The sequence below is a fragment of the Cetorhinus maximus genome, chromosome 11 (genome assembly GCF_964194155.1).
Source record: "Cetorhinus maximus chromosome 11, sCetMax3.hap1.1, whole genome shotgun sequence".
Taxonomy (NCBI): domain Eukaryota; kingdom Metazoa; phylum Chordata; class Chondrichthyes; order Lamniformes; family Cetorhinidae; genus Cetorhinus; species Cetorhinus maximus.
The window spans coordinates 116603242-116628803 of NC_135889.1; the positions used below are offsets into that span (position 1 = coordinate 116603242).

The following is a 25562-nucleotide window of genomic DNA, read 5'->3' on the forward strand; positions in this document are numbered from 1 at the left end:
TGGGGATACAGAACAGGTCAGAACTGGAGGAGCGCAGAAATCCCAGAGGGTGGGGGAGGTCACAGAGACAGGGAGGGGCAAAGCCAGGGAGGGATTGAAAACAAGGATGATAACTTTAAAATCGAGGCGTTGCTGGGCCAAGAGCCAATGTAGGCCAGCGAGCACAGGGCCTGAGGATGTTGTACACCAATAAAGCCACAAGAAAAATGCCAAATTTTGCAATGTAAGAAACCCAACATGCATGTCAACTCGCTTTCAGTTGATAGCAGCCTTAATCCTGTGGTAAAAACAAAAAACTGCGGATGCTGGAAATCCAAAACAAAAACAGAATTACCTGCAAAAACTCAGCAGGTCCGGCAGCATCGGCGGAGAAGAAAAGAGTTGACGTTTCGAGTCCTCATGACCCTTCAGCAGAACTGTTGAAGAGTCATACGGACTTGAAACGTTAACAGTGTTCCCCTCCGCAGATGCTGTCAGACCTGCCGAGTTTTTCCAGGTATTTTTATTTTTGCCTCACTTTATGTGAGGTGAACGTAAGGCCCATTTGCCTGGGTACGAACATTCACAACACGTCTGAAGCAATTAATTGTATATGAAGTACTCTGAAATGTTTCGTGAAGATATTTGTTAAAGTCAACTCTTTTCTCTTACATCCTACCATCAGCAAGATTTATTTTATTGCGTAACTCATTCTCAGGGCATGGGCATTGCTGACAAGGGCCAGACTTTCACCCCCTTCCCCGAATCGCCATTGGAAGTGCAACCTGCAGGCCACCCCACAGGGCAGGTAGGGTCTGGGACCACCTGTAATTCAGGCCAGGTGAGGACAGCAGATTTTCCTCCCTAACAGATATTAGTGAAACAGATGGGTTTTTACAGTTTAATGATCATCTTGCTTCAAAACCTTTATTGTTCCAGACTTACTTAACTGAATTAACATTCTCCAGGTGCCATGGTGGGATTTGAATTCACATCCCAGGAATCAGTAGTGCAGGTCCCTGGATTACTAGTCCAGTGGCATACCATACTATCACAGCCCAGATAGCTTGGGCTGCTCGCACATAGTTGTTTGGAGCCCCTTTGAGGCTGGTAAGATATTCACGTGACACAGATTGTGGGCTCTTAGCTTATGTTTAGCTCATGTGGAAAAAAAAAAAGCAACGGCAATTCCTCAGAAAACACTGGGGACATAAGCAAGAGCTATTAAAGCAAACTGCCAAGGCAATGACTAGTTCCCTTACGAATACATGTAATCCTTCTATCTCCACTCGCAACAGATTAGTCACGGGCTGAGATCTATCAGACTGTTTCTGAAGAAAACAGAAAGCACTTGTGGTCTTCACTGCTTTTCAAAGTCAAAGAGCCTCATTCACCGAGGCAAATGAGATGCATAAACAAGGTCCTTTCTGTTTGGGAAGTCAGGCAGAGTGGGAGGAGGGGTTGGCGGGAGGGGGTATAAAAATGAATTCTTGCTACTTGTGGGGTTCTTGCACACAGCATTTCGCTTCAGCTTTCACCACAATGTGTAAAAAGTGCACTTTCTCAGTGTCATTGGGTACATTGCTTTCACTGATTTAATGCCGAAGAATTCCACAATCTTCATTGAATCAAGGCTCCTTGTGCCAATTTTGCAGAGATGCATGTGAATGGCAGGTACTACTTTAAGGTGGGATTTCCTACCCACAGAGATTCACAGCACAGAATGAGTCCATTCGGCCTGTCAGCGATGTGTCAGCTCAATGCGACAGCAATTCAAATCTGATGCCCCTGCATGTCAGTCTCCCCAAAGCCCAGAATCAATCTGAAACTAAGCCGACCACTCCATTTGCTTCCCATCAATGTCAAACTAATCCCACTGTCCCTCACTCCTCCCATCGCTCTGCATCAATCCCAAACTATTGATGATTTTCCAATCTTCACTAGATACAGGGGAGGTACCGGAGGACTGGAGAAATGCAAACGTAGTTCCATTGTTTAAAAAGGGATCAAAGGAAATGCCAAACAATTATAGGCCAGTTAGTCTTACATCGGTGGTGAGCAAATTAGTAGAATCAACCCTGAGAGATAGGATTAACTGTCATGTGGAAAGGCATGGACTAGTCAGGGATGGTCAGCATGGATTTGTTAAAGGAAGGTCTTGCCTCACAAATTTGATTGAATTCTTTGAGAAAGTGACAAGAAGGGTTGATGAAGGTAGTGCAGTGGATGTTGTGTACATGGATTTTAGCAAGGCATTTGACAAGGTCCCACATGGCAGATTGGTCAGGAAAGTAAAAGCCCTTGGGATTCAAGGTAATGTGGCAAACTGGATAAAAGGTTGGCTTTGTAACAGGAAACAAAGGGTAATGGTCGATGGATGCCCTTGCGAATGGAAAGTTGTCTCAAGTGGTGTTCCACAGGGCTTAGTGTTGGGACCCTTGCTCTTTGTGTTATATATTAACGATTTGGACATGAACGTGGAGGACAGGATTGGGAAATTTGCAGATGTCACAAAGATTGGCCGAGTAGTGGATAGTGTAGAGGATAGCCATAATCTCCAAAACAATATAGATGGGTTGGTGGAGTAGGCGGTAAAGTGGCAGATGGATATTAACATAGATAAGTGTGAAGTCATACATTTAGGGAGGTCAAACAATTACAGGGATTACAAAATAAATGGGAATATACAAAGAGGGGTAGATGAAGTGAGAGATCTCGGCGTACAAGTACACAGGTCCCTGAAGATAGCAGTTCAAGTAGACAAGGTTGTAAAGAAGGCATATGGAATGCTCTCCTTCATTGGCAGAGGTATAGAATATAAAAGTAAGGATATAATGTTGGATTTGTATAAAACACTGGTGAGGCCACAACTGGAGTATAGTGTGCAGTTCTGGTCACCACATTACAGGAAGGACGTAATAGCTCTGGAGAGAGTGCAGAGGAGGTTTACAAGAATGTTGCCAGGGTTAGAAAAGTGTAGCTACGAGGAGAGATTGGATAGGTTGGGGTTATTTTCCTTAGAACAAAGAAGGCTGAGAGGTGACTTGATTGAGGTGTACAAAATTATGAGGGGAATAGATAGGGGACAGGATAAAATTGTTTCCCTTGGTGGAGAATTCTAGAACCAGGGCACATAGATTCAAGATAAGTGGCAGAAGGTGTAGGGGGGACATGAGGAAGAACTTTTTTACGCAGAGGGTAGTGGGTGTCTGGAATTCGCTGCCCAAGTTGGTGGTAGAGGCAGAAACTCTAAACACTTTTAAAAAGTATCTGGATCTGCACCTTAAGTGCTGTAAACTGCAGGGCTATGGGCCGGGTGCAGGAAGGTGGGATTAGAAAGGGCACCTGGGTGTTATCGGGCTGGCATGGACAAGATGGGCCAAATGGCCTCCTTCTGTGCTGTAACTTTTCCATGGTTCCATGGTTCTATTCCCACTGTCCTACATTCTTCCCATAACTGCATCAATCCCAAATTAATCCCGCTGTCCCACACTCTTCCCATCACTCTCCATCAATCCCAAACTATCCCCAGTCTTGTATGTCCCTCTACTTCAAAGCTTTATCCAATTGGCATTCCTGCCCAAATCAGAAGGACTGTTATCGGAATGAAGAATGAAGCTTCTCTGGTGAGTCAGTTAAAACCAACAGGTAAGGGGGACTAATTGGAGAGTTTTTTCAAAGCGTCCCTACAATGCAATGGGCCAAATGGCCTCCTTCGTGCAGTATAATTCGATGATCCTAATCTATGGATTTCCCTAAAGCCATACTTCACCGGCAGAAACCTCACCCACCATGGGTGACCAAAAGATCGCTGCCTGGGATCCCCTGCTCTTTGGCATTACTGGACTTAAAACTGAGTCCCATTATTTTCTCAAGCATCATTCAATGCGCCTGCCCCACCACCACCACCACCGCACCCCTACTTGCCCCCCTGGGTGGCACCTCGTCTTCACAAGTTTCACCATTTCTTTCAAGGCTCAGAATGGCCAGGCGTGACAGTTTGGCAATTACCATGGCGATGAGTTCCAAATTAAGGGTAACAGGATGCGTCAACGTTTTGCTTAATACAGCACTGGTGGAATGCACACAGCTCCTTTCCTCACCCCCTGAGGCCCAACTGTATCATCCTAACCGCTGCAGAGATCAGCTGACCTGGCAGAATTCAGCTGACCCAGCAAGAGACACTGGAGCCGGGACCTTTCTCGTCGACATATTCAAGTCCCACCATGGCCGCTTACTCTCTCTATATCTCTGTAACCTTCTGCAGCCCTACAATCCTCCAATATCTCTGCACTCTTCCAATTCTGGCCCTTTGCACATCCCCAACTTTAATCTCCCCCATTAGTCACCATGTCGTCACTTGCCTGGGCTCTACATTTTGGAGTTCTCACTCTAATCCCCTCCACCTCTCTCTCCTCTGTAAAATTTAGCTCTTTGACCAAGCTTTTGATCACCTGTCTTGATATCTCTTTAGGTGTCGATTTTGATTATGCTCCTGGGGAATGTCTTCGGGTATTTGACTACATTTGAGAGGCTATATAAATCCAAGTTGTTGTTGGCCATTTCGACACAGCTGAGCCACTGGGGGAGTTTTATTTCTCTCCCCAGTCAACGTACAATCAATAGAGAGAACTTTCAAGAGCCAATAGCTCAGGACCAATTTTTCCATCTTGTTTCTAAATCCCTTCGTTCACCAATCCAATCTATTCTTGAGAGTTGACATAGTTTCTGCCTGGACCGATAATCTGATAAGTAAATTCTACAGCCTCACAACACTCTACATCATGAAGTTTCCCTTGTTCTCTGACCCTAATGTTAATCTTGCAATTTTTTATTACTTCGCAGGATTTAGGCAGCACTTTAAGACCAGCATTTGTTGTCCATCCCTCATTGTCCTCAAGAGGGTGGTGGTGAGCTGCCTTCCTGTGGCTTGCTGGGCTGTTTCAGAGGCAACCACGTTGCTGTGGGCCTGGAGTCACATGTACACACACCAGGTACAGTTCCGCCCACACAGCGACGGAGGAGAGCACATGACCCGCACCCAGGGTCAGTCTAGTGTTGGACAGAGCTGTGTGTACCAGCAAGCATGGGGACAGCTCCCGGCTTGTACCCTTTACTGTATATTTGTAAATAGTTCAAAGAGTCAATAAAGACTTACAGTTAACCTACATGTGACTACAAAGGCTTCTTCAGGCCTACCAAATTGCACCCAGCACTCTGCAACAGTAAAGATAGCAGATTTCCTTCCCTAAAGGACATTAGTAAACCAGATGAGTTTTCACGATAATCCTGTAGTTACATGGTCACCGTTACTAATCCTAGTTTTTAATTCCAGAATTTATTTAACTAATTGAATTTAAATTCCCCTGAAATGCTCTGGTGCAACTTGAATTCATGTCTCCAGCCCATTAATTTAGGCGCCTGCATTATTAGTCCCACAACATAACCATTATGCTACTGCAACCCACTGTGGCGGCAGCTTCTAAGCCCTTCCATTACTGGGAACAATTGGCTTCCATTGACCCCAGCCCTACCCTTTTATAATTGTGCACACTCGGATTGTATCTCCCCTTGATCTGAATTGTTTGATCAAAAATAGACTTGAAACTGAGGTGTCTGGGGAAGCAAACTCCAGCTTGAGTGCGTGAAAAAGAGGGGGAAGAAGTTTTGCTCTTTTAGCAAAATGCAGCGTTGGGCAACAAGAAGTTTTAAGTTTCAAAGGAAAAAACAGGCAAGGTTATCGAATGTATTTTGCTGAAACAGAGCATTTGAATCTCTCTCCTTTTGTTCTCAAGTCTCACATCTGGAACTCAGCCAGGGGAAAGAAATGAAAGGTATTTGGGGTCAAAAATGCTTTACTTTTTGGCAGTCTCCGTGCCAATGGAACTCAGTCCTAGCAGAGAGCGAACTCCGAGCAGAGCAAGTATTTCCAGACACGATCTGACACGTGCCAATATTCAACTGAGAGCGCCTCAGCGGAGAGAAAAGGCTCTGTCCTCTAACATTCTCTCCCTGGTTTAAAGACTCTTGCAATCGCAGTTAATTTTCTTTTCGTTTATTGAAATACAGTCATGTTTAACTAGCCCTGAGGGGGAAAACCGCCTGAGCAAAGGCTCCAGTGGTCCGCACAGATTCAAAGATTTTGCACCTATAAAGCTCAACCACGTCAGGGGCTGGAGGTGGTGGTGGTGGTGGTGGTGGGGGGGGGGGGGGGGGGGGGGGCGCCAAGGGGGGCGTTGGGGGTGGTGAAGGGGAGGGTGAGGCTTGGCCACGTCCAGCCACCAGGGCACGGGCATCCTGCTGCAGTCCACCCGGAATATTATGAGCCAAAGCTCCGGACTCCACTCCCTTCATTCCCTTGGATTCTCTGGAGCGGAATCCTGCTACTTTGGACTAAGAGATGGGAATGCTGCCATGTTGAAAAGCAGTAGGACAAAATGATCATCATTCGTGTCTCCTGTTACCGAGGAAAAGAGCTCCTGTCAGGAGCTGAAACCATTAAATTATCTGCTTGGCGCCTCAGGCCAAAAATCTGTTGCAGCTACAAATCTCCATCCTCCCCTAAGACTGTAACTATGAGGAAGGTGCCTACTGGTCATATTCTTTACTCCTGTAGATATATAAAAAGAGCTGCATTTCTGTCAACATTTTCCATTATAAATTCCCATGGCCACATTTATAGTGGCAACTGTCAATGTAAACATGTCACGTCCTAGTTACAGTGCCACCACTTGCAGGAAGGTGTAAATTTCTTTAAAATTTATTCTTTCATGGGATGTGGGTGTCACTGGCAAGGCCAGCATTTGTTGCCCGTCCCTAATTGCCCTTGAACTGAGCGACTTGCGAGGCCATTTCAGAGGGGCAGTTAAGAGCCAATCACATTGCTGTGAGCCTGGAGTCACATGTAGGCCAGACCGGGTAAGAGTGGCAGATTTCCTTTCCGAAAGGACTTCAGTGAACCAGATGTTGTTTTTTTTAAAAATTCATAGCTTCACGGTCTCCATCACTGAGACCACTTTTGGACAGCAGTGCGGTGAGTTTCAGATTGTGGACTGAGAAAATTTATAATGGAAATACAAATACACAGCTTTCCACATACACAAATCTTTGAAGGTGACAGGACAAGTTAAGAAGGCTGTTTTAAAAAAAGCATCCTGGGCCTTACAGAGCCATAGAGTCATTTATGGCACAGAAGGAGGCCATTCAGCCCATCGAGTCCATGCCAGCTCTCCGTGGAGCAATCCCATTCACCCGCTCTATCCCTGCCACCCTCAAGTTTATTTCTTTCAAGTACCCATCCAATTTCCATTTGAAATCATTGACTGTCTCTGCTTCCACCACCCTGGTGGGGAGCAAGATGCAGCTCATTAACACTCATTACGCAAGAGAAAGGGTGTTCCTCACACCTCCCACCCCCACCCCACATCTCTTGCCCAAAACCTTAAATCTGTGACCCTTAGTCCTTGTACAGTCGCTAATGGGTAGAGCTCTTTCCTTGTCGACCTTACTCAAACCTGTCATAATCTTGTCCACCTCTATTAAATCTCCCCTCAATCTCCTTTGCTCCAAGGAGAACAACCCCAGCTTCTCCAAACTAACCTTGTAGCTAAAATCCCTCATCCCTGGAACTATTCTGAGAAATCTCCTCTGCACCCTCTCAATGATCTTCACATCCTTCCTGAAGCGTGCTGGCTAGATCTGGATGCAATATTCTACTTGTGGCCTATAACCAGAGCTTTATAAAGCTTCAGAGTGACTTCCCTGCTTTTGCACTCAAAGCCTCTATGAATGAAGCCCATGAGCCCATGTGCTTTGCTAACCACGCTCTCAATATGTCCTGCCACCTTCAAAGATTGACGCAGATGCACCCCCAAGGTCCCTCTGTCCCTGCACATTCTTTAGAGCTGTGACATTTAGTCTATATTGTCTCTCCGTTAAAACTTCTGCCAAAATGCATCAGCTCCCACTTCTCTGTATTAAGTTCCACCTGCTACTTGTCTGCCCATTCTGCTGGCCTATCTATATCCTGTTGCAGTCGATTAGTATCATTTCCATTGTTTGCCACTCCTCCTCCAAGTATGATATCAGCAAATTTAGACATTTTATTCTGTGCTCCAAAATCCAACTCATTTATATACGGCCAAAAAAAAAACCCGTGGTCCTAGCACTCACCCTGGGGAGCATCACTGTCTACTATCCATTTACTAACCATTTACCACACCTCACTGTTTCCTGTTTCATCCAGTTTGTTAATGGCTCTCCGATTTCATGAGCCTCCATTTTGTTAACTAGCCCATTATGTGGTACTTTGTCCAACGCTTTCTTCAAATCCATATCAACAACATCCGTTGCATTCAAAAGAGGCATGTAAACAAGACAGAGGGGGCGGGAAAGCAAGGCAGTTATGCTAAATCTTTATGACTCACTGGTTGGGCCTCAGCTGGGTTCTTGTGTCCAATTCTGAGCACCACACCTTAGGAAGGATGTCAAGGGTACAGAGGAGATATACTAGAATGGTAACAGGCCTGAGTTCATGTGGAGAGACTGGAGGAACTGGGATTGTTCTCCTTGGAGCAGGGAAGGTTAAGAGAAGATACAATAGAAGCGTTCAAAATTATGGGTAAATAGGGAGAAACTGTTTCTAGTGGCAGCGGGGGGTCAGTAACCAGAGGGAGACAGGTTTTAGATGATTGATAAAAGAACCAGAGGGAAGATGAGGAGAATTTTTATTTAACACAGTGATCTGTAATGCATTGCTTGAAAGGATTACGGAAGCAGGTTCAAAAGTAACTTTCAAAAGGGAATGGGATAAATGCCTGAAGGAGAAAGATTTATAGGCTCTGGGGAAAGAACAGGGAGGGTGGGATCAATTGGATAGCTCTTTTTTTAAATAGCCAACAACACAGGCACGATGGGCCAAATGGCCTCTTTCTGTGTTATATGATTCCCCGAGAAAGTATGGACAAAATGTACAGTATTTGAAATGGAGGCTGAATGATATCTTCCACCCGGGGCCCAACTGGCACAGAGCAAGATCGGCCCTGTCTCACCTGAAAATAACACCGACGCCTGACTCCCCGGCCTGTGCAAAGACGCGGGAGGCTGACCTTGCAATACAGATTCAACGTGCACTTACACATTGGTCGTAAAGATCCCATAGATGAGGTCCTGCTCGGGGAGATAGAACGTGCTCTGCAGCTCGTTGTAGTAGAACGGGATCTCTCCCGAGCGCGAGCAGTTGAGCCGGGCCTTCATGAAGGTCGTCCACGTGTCCTCCAGCAAAAAGCGGCCCCCGATGTCACTCTTGCACACCCTCCCGACCCGGGAGTAGACGGTTTTGCCACAGTCGTGCTCCACAGCGTTCTCGCGGAAGAAGAAGTAGATGAACAGGCCGATGTCGTAGGCCGAGATGAAGTTTGGTTCTGGAAAGGGAGGGCAAAGGCAGCAAAATTTGTAAAGGGGGAAAGATACCGGGGAGCCCGCCCTAACCTCGGGCCTCCATTGTATCTCTGCAAATATTATAATTCCAATACCATAGCCCGGCTGTGTTTGTGAGCCCACTCGTCTTGCAATATGGGGCCTGGGACGGGTGTATTTTTCCCGAATTTCAAAACAGCTGCAAACTTGGTAAAGGTCCAAGTCCTCAACTGAGGGACTGGTTGACCTCAACCGACTTAAGGGGCTGAATTATACCAGGTGCTGGATTGCCCGCCTCCTCACCCCGGCTATAAAGTTGGTGGGGGGGGTGGGGGGGTTGATGGCGGGGATGCCGGACGCCCTGCAGCCACTTGACGGCCAATTGGCCCTTAATCGACTGGCGGCAGGACTTCTGGCCCTTCTTGGTTTTGGAGTCCCACCTCAGAAAGCTGCTGGCCAATCAGAGGTCAACAGCTCTGCAACACTGAGGGACAATTGCATGCGGCGCAGGATCGATTTGCGTCAGTGTTTGGGGATCTTGTCGGGTACCAAAATGGTAGGCCCCAGAAAGGGGGCAAGCGGGGGTGGGGGGGGAGTGAGGGGTGGGGTTGGGGTTTGAGAGGCTATGGGGGAGCAACCCAGGGGGTTACACCTTGGGGGGAGCCTCCGAAAAGCCCAGAGGCCCATCAAGAAAGGGACTCACGCTGCCTGCCAGGAAAACATGCCGGGCTGGCCCACTTAAGGGCTTCAATTGGTCCACTAGTGGACAGGCTGCCCGAAGCCACCCCTGCTGCTGGTATAGCTGCGGTGGGGTCAGGGGCAGGCAGGAAGATGGTGGGAAGGCCACCGTTATGATATGGTCATTTAGCTGCCCTTCACTCAGTGAGCAACAACAGGCAATGCACCAAATCAGTGGAGGGTTGGGTTGTTGGTGATGGGATGGGAAATTTGGTGGCTGCTTTTGCAAGCTTAGCCAGAAGCTGGCAGTTAAAGGGGGAGAGAACAGGAGGGGGGAGGGGTTTAGGGGGAGGTGCTCTTAACCAGGGATCAAGCAGCCCATCACGGCCTGGGACCAATGAGCAGAGATTGTACCAGGCAGAATGTATGCAGGGCAATGGGTGCGCCAGAGAGAAAATGTTCCAGGGTGGGTAGCTGCAGTCGGTATGGGAACCAGGCAGAGCGGGTTTCAGACAGCTCTTAGGCAGTGAAAGGCACGGCCGCCAATGGTGGAGCGCTAAAAATTGGGGATGGCGAAGATGCCAGAATTGGAGGAGCACAGAGATCTCAGACAGTTGTAGGGCTGGAGGAGGCTACAGAGATAGGACGGGGCGAGGGGTGTGGAGGGATTTGAAAACAAGGGTGAGAATTTTAAAATTGAGGCATTGCGAGATGAGGAGCCCATGGTGCGATTGTGTACTGGTCTGTCCAGTGCTGGATATGAATCATACCCCACAGAGATAAGTCTAAATATCGCTCCCCCACCCATCCCCCACCCTGCACACAAAGAGACGCCATTGGAGCTTGCTACTTACCATTAAGCCATTTGGAGTTGTACTGAGCAGTTCGGAGTGGAGGTCCGTTTCCCAAACTTCGATAGATGGCAGGGTCACGGCCTGAGAAGTCTATGACAGTGGCTGCATACAGCTCTCCCTGTGAGGTAATCACAGCAGTGGAATTGTGTCTGGGATCATAGGGACATCTTGCCACGCCATTAATCTTGTCCAATACTCGGCTGAGGTTTCCAAGCTGGGGAAAACAAACAACCTCAGTAATTACAGCAGACATCTCTTACACTGCTTTTTCCCCACAGCCTTTCCTCATTGGCTGCCAGATATAAGGAAATGTTACATCGGTTACCATCTTTCTTTGGATGTTTTATCTCACTGTAGAGAATTTACTGGCAACTGTAAAATTCTGCTTGGGATCGCACTCCTACCACCCCCCCCCACCCCAAACCCTGCCACCCACCAGCTCTTGCAACGGTTTTTAGGATTATGGCGTTGCCAAGGCTCGGTTTCTCCAACTCACCTTCCTGACCTCGTTGCCTCCGCCCTATGCAACACATTCAGAACTCCATATCCCGTATTCGCACCGTGGCTCTTGTTGTTCCTTTATCCGAGCCCCTTTAGTACTCCACTGCAGTACCGAGGGAGTGGTGCACTGTTGGAGGTGCCGCCATTCGGATGAGACGTTAAACCGAGGCCCCAAAAGCCCAGCCGGTGAAAGATCCCGCTGCACTATTTCAAAGGTGAGCAGGGGAGTTCTCCCCAGTGTCCAGGCCCAAATTTATCCCTCGACCCACGTCATTGATAAAAGATGGGTTATCTGGTTGTCATCACATTGCTGTTCGTGTGAGCTTGTTGCTGTGTTTTTCTTTTTATTCATTCATGGGATGTGTGAGTCGCTGTCTGGACCAGCATTTAGTGCCCATCCCTAATTGCTCTTGTTCAGAGGGCATTTTTAAGAGTCAACCACATTGCTGGGTCTGGATTCACATGTAGGCCAGATCGGTAATGTTAGGAAATCGGGATAGTTTAAGTAAGTAATATTTGTATTTCTGGGTGTTAGGAATGAGTTTTAGCTTTAAAATTTAAGCTTGATTTGTATTTCTGTTGTCAGAAAAGGTCAAATTGAGTTTTAGTTTCACTTTAAAAGGTGCCTGCATTTCTAATAAGTTTTACGACTCCTAAAGAGAAGCCAAGCAAACAAGAGTAGAAAAAAACTGTGCTGTTGCCTAACAACAGGGGTCCAGAGAGGCAGGACCCACCCACCCCCACACACACAAACACGCACAGAAAACCTAAAGAAACAGCAGTTTTGAGTTCAGTTTGAAGATAGCTGTCAGGCAGAAGAAACCTAGAAGGGATAAATAACCAGTCCAAGCTAAAGTTGATTGAAAGTAGCTGCCAGAGAGAGACTGGAGTAAAGGGACAGATAGCAGGTTTCAAGCTAAAGAAGAAAGTCCCCAAATCCAGAGGAGGGGAGCAGGGGAAAGTTCCAAGAAGACCTTCCAGCCAAAGGAAGGACAAGAACCTGGAAAAGGTCCTGTTAGGTGGAGTTAAGGGTGAGGAGCAGAGAAAGGCTCCAAGCTTCAAGTTTAAAGAGATAAAGGTTTGTGAGAAGCCAGAAGATCCAAAGAGACGGCTGAAGGTCTGTAACTCTTTGCTATGGGCATGTGAAGCAGTGGTGTACTGTTGACAGCTGCGTCAGTGAGAGAGAGTGCATGGAGAACGGCTTGAATGCATGTGGTGATCCAGGGGAGAGGAACATCGGAAGAAGAGTTCAAAGTCCTGCAAAAGGCGTTTGAGCAAGAGCGTCGATTTGGGAGAAAATTCCAAGGCGGGTTCTTGGAGAGTGGATATTGGAAACCCTCGTGTGAAAGACAGAGTTCAGTGAGACTGGTTAGCTCACAGTGTGACAAGCATCTGGGGGGAGTTGAGGAGAGATCCATAGCATCTGTTTGGAGTGACATATGTCACTTGGTTTCAGAGTGTGGTGTCCCTGACCACAGGTCGCCTATTGGTACATGGACTGTGTACTTACTGTGAACATTAGAGTATAAGATAGCATCTGTATCATGTGTTATCCTTACAAATCTGTATATATCTCTAAAGGTATAGTTGTGGGTGAAGGAGTATTGTAATATAATTCATCTTTTCTTGTTCAATAAATGTTTTATTCTTTTGTTAAAAGTTCATTGGCTGACTCCAGTGACTCTATTCAGTAGCCACGCTCCACGTCTCTAGACAAGCAAATAAAAGTTAGGATCTATCAAGCCGGGTTCCAGCCTGAGATCTGGCTTGTCCAGTAGTAACATCAGCTGGGATCATAAGATAGTGGGAGCTCATCCAGGATTTGAAACGCAGACAGCGGGTGATTGGTCGCGGGATAAGGATTGGTCCAGGATTATCAGTTATAAAGTAGGATTGGAAATCCTTGACATTTGTGGGATCTGGGAATCCTTTTAATGAGTACATGGAGGTACAGAGGTACTGGACATAGGAATTGGAGTTGCTGTGAAGTATATTATACGGGTTGGAATTCAAAATGGCTTTGGAGGTTGCTAAGGCATTCTTACAGATGGAAAATGTAACCATGACTGGTTTACAGAAATTAACCAAGAGTAAGCTAACGGAATTGGTGGATAAGCTGGAGTTAGCATTACCCAAAGGGGCAAAGAAAGCAGGCTTAGTTGAGATAATAGCACAGCATTTAAAACTGGAAGGGATACATGAGAGACCATGTTCTCCCTGGGGTGAGTCAACTGAGTTAGCTAAGATCCAGCTGCGAATGAGGCAACCTGAACAAACCAAGGAACCGAAAAAAAACTTGTATTAGAGGCAAAAGGAAAAGAGAAAGAAAACGATAGGGCATTTCAAAGAGGGCAAGCAGAAAGGCAGGAGAGGGAAAGGAAGCAGGAACTGGAATTTCAGGCAAGGGAGAAGGAACGCGAAAGGGAATACCAGCTTGGAAGGCTGGAATTTAGAGAAGAGATCTCAGATGCTGAGGAAAGTTCTGATGATGAAGAAAATCTCCAGCCCAAAGCCTGGTGGGGAGATGTTTAGGTTTGTGCAAGCTCTCCCAAAATTTCAGGAAAGGGATGAAGAGGCATTCTTTATTTCGTTTGAAAAAGATGGCTCAGCAAATGAAGCGGCCAAAAGGAATCTGGATATTCGCTGACAGAGTAGGCTGGTGGGTAGAGCTTATGAGGTTTATGCTTCACTTTTAGGAGAGTGATCAGTTGATTATGATGCAGTAAATAAGGCTACACTGAGTGCGTATTAGTCCCTGAGGCAGAAATTTCAGAGTATAAGAAAACAGCCTGGACAGACCTACATTGAGTTTGAAAGGATAAAGCAAAGTAATTTTGTCTATCGGATGCGGGGATTAAAGGTGGAGACAACATATGAAGCTCTTAGGGAAATAGTTCTCTTGGAAGAATTTAAAAATTCACTTCCTCTTATAGTTAGAACCCATGTTGATGACCAGAGGGTTAAAACAGCTTGACAGGCAGCAGTGATGGCTGGCGAGTATGAACTGGTCCATAAATCTAAACCCTTTTCCTGTCATCCCTACAAACCCGAGAAGGGTAGGAAATGGGAAGGTGAAAGGCAGGCAAGTAGCCAGAGAAGAGAAGGGACATTTGGGAATTCCCAGAAATTTCTCCTCAGACCAGAAAGGAGGGTGCTGAGGGAGCCTAAGTGTTTCAAGTGTAACAAGTTGGGAAATGTTCGGGCAGATTGCTGGAGATTAAATGGTGGACCTTTTGCAGTAGTAGGGACGCCTAGGGAATCCTCAGGAAAGGTTGCATCAGAAAAGGAAATGGTTGCTGAAACTGTAGCAGCGGTACAGGTGAAACATATTCCCTCAGAACATACAGGAAATGGTTCAGGATAGTCTAGAGAATTCTTCTTTGATTACTGGTGAAGGAAGTCAGGCTAACAGAGGTTCTGGATGTTTTGTTTCAAAAGGGAGAGGTGTTCCCTTACTCCGCCAACAAAATAAGTAAACAGATTAAAACTTTGAGGGATACAGGGGCAGAGCAATCGTTGATGGCGGCTGATGATACAATTTGTATTCCGGATAGTTTTATGAAGGAAAAAGTATTAATAAGAGGTATTCATAGAATTTATAAACCTGTTTCTTTGTGTGAAGTCAACTTAAAAAGTCACTCTGTAAATGTAATTGTTACAGTCGGAATTATTCCTAAAGCGTCTATTGAAGGGGTGGATTTTATTCTGGGTAATGATTTGGCTAATGGAGACAGTAAAGTGGCGACGACTGTATTGCAGCAGCTGGTTGAGCAGGTTGATCTTAATCAACTTCAGAAAACTACTGTGGTCAAAAAGGAGATGCTTCTTGCTGGTAACAAGCAACTGAAGGAAAACCTGATTAACGTGGAAAATCAACTTTCACGTATGAAAGAGGAGTTTGCTAATGAAAGAAGAGAATTGGTGAGAACAATTGAGAATCTGTCATAGAAAGTAGAATACTTGACTGAGGGCTTAGACATAGACATAGACATAGGAGCAGAAATTAGGCCAATCGGCCCATCGAGTCTGCTCCACCATTCAATCATGGCTGATAAGTTTCTCAACCCCATTCTCCCGCCTTCTCCCCGTAACCTTTGATCCCCTTACCAATCAAGAACCTATCTATCTCGGTCTTAAATACACTCAATGGCCTGGCCTCCACAGCCTTCTGTGGCAATGAATTCCATAGATTCACCACTCTCTGGCTAAAGAAGTTTCTCCTCATCTCTGTTCTAAAAGGTCTTCCCTTTACTCTGAGGCTGTGCCCTCGGGTCCTAGTCTCTCCTACTAATGGAAACATCTTCCCCACGTCCACTCTATCCAGGCTTGAAACGTCTAAAAGATAAAGCTGTAGAAGTAAACTTAACAAAGGTCAATCTTCAGTTGAAACTTGATGAACTTCAAGCATCAGACGTTGCTGTGAAATATCGTGGAAAAAGACTTGATCAGGAAAAGGAATTGTTGGTAAATCAGAATAATTGGTTGAATGCACAGTTCAGAACCAAAACTAACAAACAATTAGAACATTGTCATGAAAAGAGTAATGAGGTTCTCGAACTTCAATGTGAACTGGAGGAAATGAAGGTGAAGATGTGTGGTATCGAGCAACACTATTCTGAAGTTGTTCCTGTAAATAAAAATTCCTTGCTAAATTGTGCTCCAATTGAGTGAGAACTGATCCAAGTAACATTACTGATACATCAACCTCAGTGATGGACAATGGGAAAACTATTAATGTGCCTGCAGAATTGGAACTTAAGAAGTGTCAACAAAAAGGACTGAAAGTGCAAAATTACTTTTCCAGGTCAATGACCAGAGACACTGATTTACAAGTGTTTGCAGATGCTAATATACAAAATACTGCAGTTGGAATTCAGGCAAGTGGACAGTTTGCAAAAGAACATTCAAAACCTGGAAGGGAGTAGATTATGCAAAAAAAATTGAAGGGTTGGAACGAACTATGAAACTCCACAGGGTAAACATAATTGGCACTGCTCAAAGTAAAGTGGAAAAGACCTGTTCAAAATGGGATCTGGAGAAACAACAATATCATAAAAAGTTTAAAGGTCAAACCAAGCAGGAGTATGAAATCCCTTTGTGTGAATATAAAAAGCATCTAAAAAATATCTTTGAAACGGTGAAAAGAGATTTTGATCAGAGAAGGAATGAGATGATAATGCACAAAATTCCATTTTGACTTGGCTAAATTGAATGAGAGTTTACCGCACTGAGTTCAGAAAGTGACCTTGAAGATGGAGTTACACCTACAGCGAATGAAAAGGGAGATTGACTCGAATGAAACATTATTTGCTGACTTAAAGACTAGGAATAAGAAGAAAAAGAAACATAAGGGTTGAGTTATGATAATCTTTTGAGGTACAAATCCTACCAATCTTGTTACAATTTACTTTAAGTAAATCTTTGTAATTTTCAAATTGTATGTAATTGTGAAAAGAGAAGGAAACTTTATTTGTATAGTATGTAATAAGTTATTGTTAGAAGTTTGTGATGTTAAGTTTGTGTGAGGCAGATGTAAGGCCATTGTAAAGAAACCTTCACTATTGTGAAGCTTTCTTTCTTTCAGAGGGGTAGGTGTTAGGAGATATAGATAGTTTAAATAAGTTATATTTGTATTTCTGGGCGATATGAATGAGTTTTATCTTTACAGTTTAAGTTTGACTTGTATTTCTGTATTTCTGTGTTAAGAAAAGGTCAAGTTGAGTTTTAGTTTCACTTTAAAAGGTGCCTGCATTTCTAATGAGTTTTATGACTCCTAAAGAGAAGTTAAGCCAGCAAGAGTAGAAAAAAGCTATGCTGTTGCCTAGCAACAGGGATCCAGAGAAGCAAGACCCACACCACCCCCACCCCCACCCCCAACCCCCAACACACACACACACATACACACACACATAGAAAAATTAAAGAAACAACAGTTTTGAGTTCAGTTTGAAGACAGCTGTCAGGCAGAAGCAACCTAGAAGGGACAAATAACCAGTCCAAGCTAAAGTTGTTTGAAAGTAGCTGCCAGAGAGAGACTGGAGTAAATGGTCAGATAGCAGGTTCTAAGCTAAAGAAGAAAGTCCCCAAATCCAGAGGAGGGGAGCAGGAGAAAGTCCCAAGGAGACCTTCTAGTCAAAGGAAGGACAGGAGCCTGGAAATGGTACTGTTAAGTGAAGTTCAGAGTGAGGAGCAGAGAAAGGCTCCAATCTTCAACCTTAAAGAGATAAAGGCTTGTCAGAAGCCAGAAGATCCAAAGAGACGGCTGAAGGTCTGTAACTCTTTGCTATGGGCATGTGAAGCAGTGGTGTACTGTTGACAGCTGAGTCAGTGAGAGAGAACGCATGGAGAAAAGCTTGAACGTGTATGGTGACCCAGGGGAGAGGAACATGAGAAGGAGACTTCAAAACCCTGGAGGTGGACCCTTGCAGAAGGAGTCTGAGTGAAAGTGTTAGTTTGGGAGAAGATTCCAAGGCGGGTTCTTGGAGAGAGGAAATTGGAAACCCTCGTGTGAAAGGCGGAGTTCAGTGAGGCTGGTTGGTTCACGGTGTGACAAGTGTCTCGGGGGAGTTGAGGAGAGATCTATAGCATCTGTTTGGGGTGACATCTGTCACTTGGTTTCAGGGTGTGGTGTGTATGACCATTGGTCACCAATTGGTACATGGACTGTGTACTTACTGTGAACATTAGTGAAGGAGTATTGTAATATAATTCATCTTTTCTTGTTTGATAAATGTTTTTTTAACAAATGTGTTGAAGGGGGAAGAATAAATGTCTTTTAACAAATGTAATTCTTTTGTTAAAAGTTCATCAGCTGACTCTGGTGACTCTGTTCAGTAGCCACTCTCCACATATCTAAACAAAACAAACAGGATCTATCCCTGGGATCAGCTTTGTCCAGTTGTAATATCAACTGGGATCATAAGTGTAAGGACAGCAGATTTCCTTCTCTAAAGGGCGTTAAGTGAACCAGATGGGGTTTTACAACATTCAGCAACGGTTATGTGGTCATCATCAGGATTTTAATTCCAGACTTGTATTGAATTTAAACTTCACTAACTGCTATGGTGTGATTTGAATCCAGGTCCCCAGAGAATTACCCTAGGTCTCTGGAATACTAGCCCAGTGACAATACCACTATGCCACCACCTTCTCTTCACAGACTACAAGTGTGACTACACTCGAAAAAGAATTTGATTGGGTGTGAATTGATTCTCTGGAACAAACGTTCACTTTCCCCTTATTACCCATCTCCTAGGCCTTTCACAAACCTCCTAATAACCCGTCTCTTTGACTGAGCTCTCACTCCTTGCAACCTTTTTGCTCCTCCTCTCAGTCCTGTAAAATGCTCTAAAACATATTCTCTCTTTGCTTTTTCCATTTTCCTCGACCAGAGTCGACTTGTCAACCAATCAGCACCCGTTTTCTCCCATAGTATAAATTGTTGTCAGCATTTGAAATTTGGCATTCTTGCAATTGTCCTGATGGGTGCAAGATGAAAAGTTTCAGCAACATGTCTCTTTTCAGCATTATTCCCTTTTTGTGGGGAATTGATAAAGAAAGGCAAGTTGTTGTTAAAATCCATCTGCATACAATAGGTTAATTCTGACGAAGGGTCTCCACTCAGAAAATTAACCTGGCCTTTCTATGTTCCAACCAATTTCCCCTTCCTCCCCGACTTCAGCAACTCCCCTCATGGTTCTGAGCTGATGTCTCCATCCCTGCACCAAACAGATCAACAAAGACCATTTGCTCCTGGTCCAGCAATGCCCCAAATTCAAAACTCTCATCTTTGTGTTCAAATGGCTCCACGGCCTTGCCCCTGCCCCACCTTTGTAACCTCCAACCCAACAGCCCTCTGTGAATTCAGCGTACCTCCAAATCAGGCCCCTAGCGCATCCCCAATTTCCTTCACCCCACCATTGATTGCTCATGCGTTCAACTGCCTAGGGTTTGGAATTGCTTCCATAAACCTCCCCAACTCGCTACCTTTCTCACCTCCTTGAAGATTCTGCTTAAAGCCTTTTTTTCTTTGACCAAGCTTTTACCTCTCCTAATAACTCTTTGTGTGGCTCAATGTCAAATTTTATTTGCTAACGCTCCTGCGAAGCACTTTGAGACATTTTACCATGTTGTAAGTTGTTGCTTTCTGTTTCCCTTTCAGATTTCTATTTTTCCTTCCACTCTCTTTCAAGCAGACAGCGCCTGATAACATTCCAGCTCTCTCAACTCGATCGCGTTGGCAGTGACACGCAATGGTCTTGCAACAGAAAGCAATGGCAGGTTTCTAATGAGCGTACTTTACAAATTAAATCATGATTAACGACTGGCTGCACTGTACTCGGGAGCTGAGGATAGGGAGGTCACTCTCAAGGACAAGAGGGAGAATCCTTCAACCAGGCTACTTTGCAAGAGAGACTTGCATCTGTATAGCGAGCTCATGATGTCTCAAAGCGCTTTACAGCCAAAAAGGCACCTTGAAGTGTGGTCGCCGACTCAAAGTAGCAGGCAAGGCAGCCAATTTGCACACAAGGCATCACCAGGGGAAATGAGAAATGTTTAAAACCTATCCCTATGACGAAGCTTCTGGTGTTCAGCCCCAATATCTCCTTATGTGGTTCGGGGTCAAATTGTACTTCACAATCGCTCTGGTGAAGCGCCTTGTTATGTTTTACTACATGAAAGGTGCTATATAAATGCAAGTTGTTGTTGTTTTTGTGCTATTGACCAGACGATCTGTTTTTTTTTAAAAAACGATATTGGTTGAGGGATAAATATTGGTCTAGGGCACCGAGGAAGAACTCCTCTGCTCTTCTTCGAGATAGTGCAACGGGATCCTTTACACCCACCTCTGAGGCAGCCGGGCCAGAATGTTGCAGTGGTGCCAAATAAGAAAAAAGCAACATACATTGAAATTTAATGTAACGTAGAGCGGCGATGATACAATGTCAACATGACATTGTCTGGTACCATCAATCAACGTCAGCCACCATTTTCTGGCAGCAGAAAGCAATAAAGCAACTAGCTTTGAATAATGAAATATTGTGTGATTGAACGCATCCTTTACTTTGCCTCCAACTCCATTGTAATATTAATGGCAACTATTTAAAAATCAGACGATCAATGTCACCCTATGCTCGCAATAGTTAAGGAAGTACCTCAGTATTTACTGTCAAACCTGACAACTAAAGCGGGTGACCCAGTCGACCACCAGATTTACGGCTAGGGTTAGAGGACAGTCTTACCAGGAGAGATCAAGTAGAGTGGGCTGACATTCTCTGCTGTTTAGAAGAATGAGAGGTGGTCTCATTGAAACATACAAAATTCTGAGAGGGCTTGACAGGTGTTGCGGACAGGAGAGAGACAGGCAAACTGTACTTCTTTCCTCTCACCAATTGTCCACAAGCGGAAGGTCTTTTCAATTATTTTTAAGGTATGCTGCGGCATGTTTTCCCAAACCCTCGATTTGTGAGATCCGATTTACTAATAACTCGCAGCAAACTGGCATTATGATTAACCCGGAAGGTTAGTTTATTCACATTCAAACCTGGGGGTGGGGTGTTCGCAGCTTCCCACTCCACTACACACACGCGTGCAGCAAGGGGATAGAGAAAAAAAAGTTTTACAACTATGGATAGTAACTGTACAAGAACCACAGAAACAACTATTAGTTCACTTGATTTACAGAGTCCAGAATCAGAGACCAAAGAGGAGTTCTTTCATGTAGGAGCTCGTGTTCAGCTGGCTGAAGAGTAGAGTTGTAGCGTTCTCTTTACAGCGGGTGCTGATACTACAAGACAGGGTAGACAGGGTAGACACTGAGGCCAGAATTTTCCAGCCCCCACCTCCCCCGGTGGCGGGATCCCCTGCAGCAGGGCCGGCGAGCCACTGAAATCTCCATTCACATCGGCAGGACTGGAAGATCCCATCGGCACGGGGGGTTGGAAAATTCTGGCCTGAGAGTCTGCTTTCACCAGTCTAGGGAGTCTAGAACTAGGGACAATAAAGTGTCAGCCACTGAGGATTGAGATGAGGAAAAATTGCTTCATTCAGAAGGATGCCAACCCTCGGAATTTTCTACCTCAGGGAGCTGTGCATGCTCAGTTCATTGAGGATATTTAAGGCTGAGATCGATCAATTTTTGGACTCTAAGGGAGTCAAGTTGGGAAAGAGGAGCTGAGATCGAAGATTAGCCATGATCTTGCTGAATAGCAGAGCAGAGGTCAACATGCCTACTCCTGCTCTTATCAGTTCAAGGCTGGAATGAGCCCAAGATCAAGAAAACCATATGCGGCAACCAACTTGCATTTATATAGTGTTTTTCATCATCTCGGGTTGTCCCAAAGCCCTTTACAGCTAATGAAGTACTTCTGAAATATAGTCATTGGTGTAATACAATTAGATCGATATACAGCCCAGAAACAGGCCTTTCGGCTCAGTTGGCCCATAACAATGTTTAGTTGTTTATTTTATTCTTTCACAGGGTGTGGGTATCACTGGCTAGGCCAGAATTTATTGCCCATCCCTAATTGCCCTTGAGAAGGTGGTGATGAGCCGACTTCTTGAACCGCTGCAGTTCATGTGGTGTAGGTCCACCCACAGTGCTGTTAGGGAGGGGGTTGCAGGATTTTGACACAGCGACAGTGAAATAACAGCGACATAGTTCTGAGTCAGGATGGTGTGCGGCTTGGAGGGGAACTTGCAGGTGGTGGTGTTCCTGTGCATCTGCTGCCCTTGTCCTTCGAGGTGATAGAGGTCATGGGTTTGGAAGGTGCTGTCGAAGAAGCCTTGGTGAGCTGTTGCAGTGCATCTTGTACATGGTACACACTGCTGCCACTGTGCGTCATTGGTGGAGGGAGTGGGTGTTGAAGGTGGTGGATGGGGTGCCAATCAAGCGGACTGCTTTATCTCAGATGGCATCAAGTTTCTTGAGCGTTTTTGAAGCAGCACTTATCCAGGCAAGCGGAGAGTATTCCATCGCATTCCTGACTCCAATTCCCCTTTGAAAGCCATGATTGAATCTGCCTCCACCACACCCTCAGGCAGTGCATTCCATATCCTAACGACTCACTGTGTGAAAAAGCTTTGCCTCGTGTCACCTTTGGCTCTATTAAAACATTATCCTCCGGTTCTTCACTCCTCTGCCAATGGGAACAGCTTCTCCCTATCTACTCTGTCCAGATACCTTACGATTTTCAACTACATCAATATGATCTCAGTGAGGGTGTGCAATGTATCAATCACCTTCTCATTCACTCCCATTGCCTTGAAGTAAAAGGCATCAAACCATTTCCAATTGCTCCAACTGTACAAACTTTCAACAGAAACAAAAAACAGCAGAAAGGCTGGCATTTACATAGAAACTTTCACAACCTCAAGGTGGTCCAAGGCACTTTACAGCCAGTTAAGTACCTTCTGAAGTGTAGCCACTTTTGTAATATAGGAAACGTGGCAGCCAATTTATACACAGCAAGCTCCCACAAACCGCAATGGGATTTATTCAGATAATCTGCTCCTTTTTAAGTGATGGTGTTGGTCAGGGCAGCAAAGAGAACTTCCTTTTTCTTCTTCGAAATAGTACCATGGTATGGCCACCTGAGAGGCCAGGTGGGGCCTTGGTTTAATGTTTCATTGGAAAGACAACACCTCCGGCAGTGCAGCACTCACTCAGTACTGCACTGGTAGTAACAGCCTAAATCTGGGCTCTTGTCATTGGAATGGGACTTAAACCCATAACTTTTTGACTCAGAAGTGAGAGAGCTAACCACTGAACTGCAGTCAAACTCTTTGCCATTTGTTCCATGATGCACTGAATTTATAATCTACACAGAGCACTTAAATACAAGATCCTGATTCAGGCATAACAAGCACCTTCTTACTAAAGCGTTGGCACCACTGCCAACCCACTGCCCAAATGTCAGCTGACAACAGCATCGCACCACATTAATCTAATCATGTCCGCCATAGAATGCAGGATTTTCTGCAGCGTACTGAGTTTTTTTCTCTTAATTGAATCACTGAGTGAGTGATTAAATGGGCTGTGCTTTGATTTGAAGATTGGCTGGTGTTGCCGACAATTCCTAGAAATCTGGTTCCTCTTTCAATTCAATAAACTGTTTATGCATTCAATGGAATGTAAGTGGTAGAGTCATTTAATTCTGCCCATAAAACCTAGAGCACCTTCCAGACCCGTGACCTCTACCACCGAGAAGGACAAGGGCAGCAAACGCATGGGAACACCACCACCCGCAAGTCCCCCTCCAAGCCACTCACCATCCTGACTTGGAAATATATCACCGTTCCTTCACTGTCACTGGGTCAAAATCCTGGAACTCCCTCCCTAACAGCACTGTGGATGTACCTACACCACATGGACTGCAGTGGTTCAAGAAGGCAGCTCACCAACACCTCCTCAAGGGAAATTAGGGATGGGCAATAAATGCTGGTCTAGCCAGCGACGCCCACATCCCGTGAATGAATAAAATTAAATTAAGATGTACCAATGGACCAAATGGAAAAATTGCTCCATCTAGCTCAGTTCATTATTTATTTGTTCTTGGGGTGCAGTAAAAACAGGCAAGGCCACGTTTATTTCTCATCCCCGGTTGCCCCCCTGAGAAACTAGTGGTGAGTCACCGCTTGACTCCTTCAGTCTTGTGAGGATGGTGCTCTCATTATAGGGTTAGGTAGGGGATTCCAGGATATTGATCCAATGACATTGAAGGATCGAGGACCTAGCTGTGACTTGGAGTGGCGGGTGGAGCTGATGGCGTGACCCACGATATTGTGTTCTTGACTTTCTTGGTGGTAGCGCTCATGGAGGAAGGAAGGTTCTGTTGAGGTTATCTTGCTGAATTGCTGCAATCTTATCCTGCAGATGCTACATACAAGATCAAAATGTACCAGCGGTGGGCAGGGAGATTTGTGTTAAGTCCAGTGGCAGGAGTGTCGATCAAGAGAACCACTCTCCGCTGGGAGAGCCAGATGTTTAATGAAGCTTCAACAGAATGTAGAGAGGTCACATTGAGCAGCCAGATCTGTCCTACTTCGCTGTCTGTCCTAGTGGACTACTTAACCAAGAGTGAAATGTATATGTCAGTGCTATCACAATTAACACAAGTCTTAAGGCAATACAGAGGCAGCTTCAATAATGACACAATCATTAACAGTATCCCTGACTAGTAGGACAGTAAGGTACAGCAACAGTCAACAAACCGCTCAGGTGGAGGCAATCACGTAGTGATATTGTCATTGGTAATCCACAGACCCAGGCTAATGCGCTGGGGACCTGGGTTTTTTTTTAAATTTATTTGTTCATGGAATGTGGGTGTTACTGGCTAGGTCAGCATTTCTTGCCCATCCCTAATTGCTCTTGTTCAGAGGGCAGTTAAGAGCCAACTGGAGTCACATGTAGGCCAGACCAGGTGAGGACAGCAGATTTCCTTCCTTAAAGGACATTAGTGAACCAGATGGGTTTTTACGACAGTCGACAATGACAATCGACAATGACAATGGCTTCATGGTCATCATCAGACTTTTCATTCCAGATTTTTAAATTATTATTAAATTCAAATTTCACCATCTGCCGTGGTGGGATTTGAACACGGGTCCCCCTGGGTCTCTGAAATACCAGTGCAGTGACAATACCACAATGCCCCCGCCCCCTCCGCTTACCATGGCAGGTGGTGGAATTTGAATTCAATAAGAAAAGAAATCTGGAATTAAAAGTCTAATGTTGACCGTGAAAACATTGCCAATTGCTGTAAAAACCCATCTGGACCACTGATGCTCTTTAGGGAAGGAAATCTTGCCGACCTTAGCTGGTCTGGCCTACATGTGACTCCAGACCCACAGCAATGTGGTTGACACTCAAATACCCTCTGAACAAGGGTAATTAGGGATGGGCAATAAATGCTGGTCTAGCCAGTGATGCCCACGTCCAATGAATGAATAAAAAATGTATATATATGGTCTCCACTTGAGGTAGATATGTGAAGTTAGGATGCAGGTCAGCCACAATCACACAGAATAAACAGACTTGAATAATCAACTCCTCTATTTCTTGCGTTCCTCTTATGGGAGAGGAAAAGGGTTGGATGCAAGGTGAGGCAGGAGGGGACAGCTGAGGGAAGGAGA

At 45.2% G+C, this 25562-nt stretch overlaps 1 protein-coding gene across 2 annotated transcripts in view; it reads right to left on the minus strand.

The window, feature by feature from the left end:
• Nucleotides 1–25562, minus strand: part of sema5ba (sema domain, seven thrombospondin repeats (type 1 and type 1-like), transmembrane domain (TM) and short cytoplasmic domain, (semaphorin) 5Ba) — a 344144-nt gene that overhangs the window by 99255 nt on the left and 219327 nt on the right. For both annotated transcript variants that reach the window (XM_078552610.1, XM_078552611.1), the window contains exons 8-9: nt 10929–11142; nt 9116–9401 (exon numbers count right to left, since the gene is read on the minus strand). In XM_078552610.1, coding sequence (XP_078408736.1) covers nt 9116–9401; nt 10929–11142 — 500 coding nt within the window. The remainder of the gene's footprint in view (nt 1–9115; nt 9402–10928; nt 11143–25562) is intronic.